The sequence below is a fragment of the Babylonia areolata genome, chromosome 1 (assembly GCF_041734735.1).
Source record: "Babylonia areolata isolate BAREFJ2019XMU chromosome 1, ASM4173473v1, whole genome shotgun sequence".
NCBI classification, from domain to species: domain Eukaryota; kingdom Metazoa; phylum Mollusca; class Gastropoda; order Neogastropoda; family Buccinidae; genus Babylonia; species Babylonia areolata.
Genome location: NC_134876.1, coordinates 11,805,099 through 11,810,098, shown reverse-complemented (window position 1 = coordinate 11,810,098; position 5,000 = coordinate 11,805,099). Strand labels below are relative to the sequence as shown.

General features: G+C 43.5%; 1 protein-coding gene across 3 annotated transcripts in view; it reads left to right on the top strand.

Moving 5' to 3' along the window:
* The window catches only part of LOC143279515 (long-chain-fatty-acid--CoA ligase 5-like), a 41,205-nt gene extending 36,787 nt beyond the window's left edge, over positions 1-4,418 (top strand). For all 3 annotated transcript variants that reach the window (XM_076583592.1, XM_076583583.1, XM_076583574.1), the window contains exon 22: positions 582-4,418. In XM_076583592.1, coding sequence (XP_076439707.1) covers positions 582-722 — 141 coding nt within the window. In that variant the 3' untranslated portion in view covers positions 723-4,418. The remainder of the gene's footprint in view (positions 1-581) is intronic.
* Positions 4,419-5,000: the final 582 nt, after the last annotated feature.

Below are 5,000 nucleotides of genomic sequence, written 5' to 3'. Positions count from 1 at the left end.
TGGAAATGAGAGTGATTGTCTGGAGGCCATGGAAATGAGAGTGATTGTCTGGAGGCCAGGGAAATGAGAGTGATTGTCTAGAGGCCATGGAAATGAGAGTGATTGTCTGGAGGCCATGGAAATGAGAGTGATTGTCTGGAGGCCAGGGAAGTGAGAGTGACTGTCTAGAGGCCATGGAAATGAGAGTGATTGTCTGGAGGCCATGGAAATGAGAGTGATTGTCTGGAGGCCAGGGAAATGAGAGTGATTGTCTAGAGGCCAGAGAAGTGAGAGTGATTGCATGGAGGCCAGGGAAGTGTGATTGTATGGAGGCTAGTGAAGTGTGATTGTAAGGAGGCGATGGAAATGAGAGTGATTGCCTGGAGGCCATGCAAATGAGAGTAATTGTCTTGAGGCCAGGGAAGTGTGTTGGAGGCCAGGGAAGTGTGATTGTCTGGAGGCCAGTGAAGTGTGAGTGATTGTCTGGAGGCCAGGGAAGTGTGATTGTCTGGAGGCCAGGGAAGTGTGATTGTCTGGAGGCCAGGGAAGTGTGATTGTCTGGAGGCCAGGGAGGTAAGTGTGATGACGATGTCTGTGTGCAGACCAAGGACATCCACCTGCAACCCGAGCCCTTCTCGGTGGAGAACGGACTGCTGACGCCTACCATGAAGAACAAAAGGCCCGCCCTCAGGAAGCGCTTCAAGGCCACCATTGACGACCTGTACCGCAAGCACCAATTGTAGGCTGCCTGTCTTCCTGCCAGCCTGCCTGCCTCTGTCAGGCTCACACCCCCTCTTCTTCACACAGCCTTCCGGGGTTTGCTTTTGCCCCTTCGGGCAGTCCTGTATGAAAATCATTTGTCATTTTGAACAGAGCTAAATCAGTGGATGGAGTTCCGTCCAGCCGCAGTGTGAGAAACTATCACGCAAACAAAACACAAAACAAAAACAGCTACCGCTGCACGCAAGGGCCCACACACGCACTCGCAAACGATCGCGGCCACAGTCATTTCCATGATCACCCCCACCAGCGACTCACTGCAACAAGCAAGCAGGCGAACAACAGCAGTCGAAAGCATCTTGATGAAGTCATTTCGCGCATGCACTTTGGCATCTTGTCTCAGTTTGGATTGTTTGTTTATTCTTGATATTTTTTGTAATGGATGAAATAAACAGACAATATGACTAGCAACACGAACGTCTTTTTGCTGCCTAATGGATGAAGTAAAGACAGACCGTATGACTTGCAACACAAACGTCTTTTTGCTGCCTAATGGATGAAGTAAAGACAGATAATATGACCAGCAACATAAACGTCTTTTTGCTGCTAAATGGATGAAGCAACACAAACGTCTTTTTGCTGCCTAAACGCAACAGTTTATGCTCGGCGTTTTGTTTTTGTATGTTTACTTGTTTTCTGAATGAAGCCATGTCGCATACCTTTCTACATCTGTGGTGATAGAAAGATCGCGCAGATCCAAATACAATTAAGTAGACATAATTATGATATTTATGATGTGTTTTGAGAACCAACAAATCATCGTGGTTCTGTCTGTTCTTTGTTATGTGTTTTTCTTGTTCCTTTTCCTGGTTGCCTTTGCACAGTGTCTAAGGTGGTGGATGCTGCAGGTGGATATGTCTGTTTAATATGTTGTGTGTATGTGGCTCATTTACTTGTATATGATTAACTTACACTGTACACTGTGTGTGTGATGCTGAAATATCAGGAAAAAATCATGTCTGGTGTAATACTTCACTCTTTTCTTATGTTTTTGAAAAGGAAAAATTATTTCCAAGTAGGCCTACGGTCTGTTACATGGAACGGCTGCCTTTCTTGCCTGGTGTGTATAGTTTGTGAAACAGGAGCGTTCTGTGAAGCATGTGCTTTACTGAAACGTTGGATTTCGGCGAAACATGTGCCTTCTGCAAATCATACACATAGTAAACATGTGCTTTCTGTTTCAAATAGCGGGCAGCGTACGGTAATTTTCGTCTTTAAAAAAGGGTGTCATTTTAAATGCGAAAATTCGAGTTTTTGTGCGTAAATGCATTCCTTGATTTTCTGTGAGATTTGTAATGATTAATTGATGACATGTCATTTGTGTTTCATATTGATTTGGAATATTCTGGGCATTTGCAATCCTGCATTGTCGGTTGTTAGTTCACGGTTTGCAGGGCACAGAGGATGGGTGACAGGATCATTTGCTGCCAACCACCCCCCGCCCCCCTTCAATCACTGCTCACCTCTCTCTCTCTCTCTCTCTCTCTCATCCTGCATCCTGAATGTACCTATTCACAAAAATTGACGTCACCTGAAATTCAACATTGCTTTCGACAATTTGTGGGTTCCCTCTCACTCTCTCTTCAGTGGGTGCATTTGTGTGCGTTTGTGTGTGTGTGTGTGTGTGTGTGTGTGTGTGTGTGTGTGTGTGTGTGTATTTTATTATTTTTTTTCTCCTTTTCTTCTCTTCTGCTTCCTTTTGTGGAATGGCTTTGAATGGTGAAATAATGGTATATTTTGATTGTGTTTTGATTTTGTGCTCATTTTCGCTTTTTTAGCTTTATTCCCTCTTTAGGGCGAGGGCTGGATGTAAAAAAAGCATGTTACTTGCTTATCTATTACCCTCGTTAATAAAGATTTTGTCTTGTCGTGTCTGTCTTGTCTCTTCTTGGGCCTTTTCTCTTCTTTTGTGGCAGCTCCTATAGATCAAAATTTGAGGCCACGTTTCGGCATGGTGTTGTGTCCTTTGGAAAGTCACTTTTCCGATTTTTCCTCTTGGATACCTGATCACAGTTGGAAAAGGTTTAAGCGACTGGAGAGGATTGGGCCCCGCCTTCCTATGCCAAAGCCTGGACACAGTGAATATGAATTCACTTCCCCAATGGCCGTAAAAGGGCCTGGGACCATTAATCTATTTAAACCTTTTTGAAACCTGTTTTGTGATCAAAATGTTACAGGCCAGGAAATTGTGTGTTTGAGTCTTCCAGCTGCCATACTTATTGCATATTTTATTTTTTAGATATTGCCAACATTTTAAAAGTAAGTGTGTGTGTGTGTGTGTGTGGTGCGTGCGTGCGCGAGTGCGCACCTGCCTGCCTGCGTTTGTGTGTGTGTGTGTGTGTGTTTTACTTTTATAAATTTTTAGATATTTAATCTTGAAAGAAATTTCATTGACAGTCATTTTCACATTCATATTTCGACAGCATTTATCATTCCAGTTTTAATTCTCTTTCACATGCTTCTTAAATAGTTCGGAACTGCTGTACATTGCGGTAGTTTAAAAAAAATATTTGTGTGTTTGTAAATATATACATACATATAATCATTGAGGTCGAACCGAATTATTAACGCGTAACTTGCGCGTGACAAAAACATATACATACATCAGATCGGATCAGAATGGAGTATCACGTGTTTCCAGAATTTGTATGCTCATACAAGTTATAGGATGCTGCTGCTGTTTTGGTGTGTGTGTTTTTTTTGGTTTTTTTTGTTTTGTTTTTGTTGTTGTTTGTTTGTTTGTTGTTGTTGTTGTTGCGAATGACGAACAGTCAGAAGAACAGATTCCAACGAGCACCCCCAGTATCTTATTCCCTTATCATGAAGTGAATAGACTTATATTGACTGATTGTATCCTTATTTAACATCCCTGACGTGATGTTGGCCTCGTCTTTCGGTAATGTCTCTCTGTCCTCTCATCTCTTCGCTTCTCTTCTTTCATTCACCTCTTCCGTTCTGGCTTCCTGCTGTATATTCACCCTGTATTTCCTCCCCAAGATACCCACTGCTGGTGTTGACACGTTGCTTGGTTCCGTTCCATCTCTGACAAAGAGGATGGGATATTGTTACACGGGGTCGGACACCAGATTCACACAGGCTCTCATTCTGTAGACCGATATCTTTTATATTGTGTGTGCATCTTTTGTGTATTGGTTGTCTTTTCTTTTTCTCCTACATTCGTGTCTCTTGTTTGTGTTTCGGAGGTGATGAGCCATATGGTCTGCGCACCTCCCGCACAGAGAAGATTATCTAGTGTCGTGTTGATACCGAATGTCTTAGTGTCAATTATTAGATGTATGTTCAACGACGAACAACATAAGGTCAGTAATCACATGGTTGTGTGGGGGTGGGTGGGGGGGGCAGCGGGGAAGGGAGGATGGGTGTACATGTATGCATGTGTGCGTGCGTGTGTGTGTATGTTTTAGCAGACTTGTGAGGTGCAAGTTTGGACAGAATGACCAAATGAGCGAGCACTTTGAGACTGTTATATTTCCAGCGCCTTTGCTTTGTTTTTTTAACCATGCACGATGACATAAGATGGGTTGTCCTAACTGCTTTGAAGCGCTCATCATCGTCGCCTTCCTTAATACCATGACTGCAATACCCACTGCTTGTTTTGCCAGCCATGCCTTGAGAAATAAATATATTGGACACTTTCTGTGCGGGAAATGGTTTGCAAATGTTGCAACAGTGAAATAGTTTTAAAAGCTCCCCCCCCCCCCCCCCCCGCCTCCCACCCCATTTCTCTACTTCTGTTCTTTTGTCCTCTTTCCTTCACTGTCTCTCTATCTCTCTTTCTTCTCTTCTCTTCTCTTGTCTGTCTGTCACGGCTCTCTGTCTGTCTGTCTGTCTGTCTGTCTCTCTCTCTCTCACACACACACACACACACACACACACACACACACACACACCATTTCTCTCCCTCTTTCCCCGCCTCTCTCGCTTTCTCTTTAGGACGAGGGCTGGATGTGGAAAGAAGCGTGTTCCTTGCTTATCCATTATTTGTATTTGTATTTCTTTTTATCACAACAGATTTCTCTGTGTGAAATTCGGGCTGCTCTCCCCAGGGAGAGCGCGCCGCTACACTACAGCGCCACCCATTTTTTTTGTATTTTTTCCTGCATGCAGTTTTATTTGTTTTTCCTATCGAAAACAATCGTCTATAAAGACCATGTTTTGTGTTGTCTTGTTTCTATGATTCCCCTTCTCTTTTCCACACTCCTCCCTCTCTTCCCCTCTTC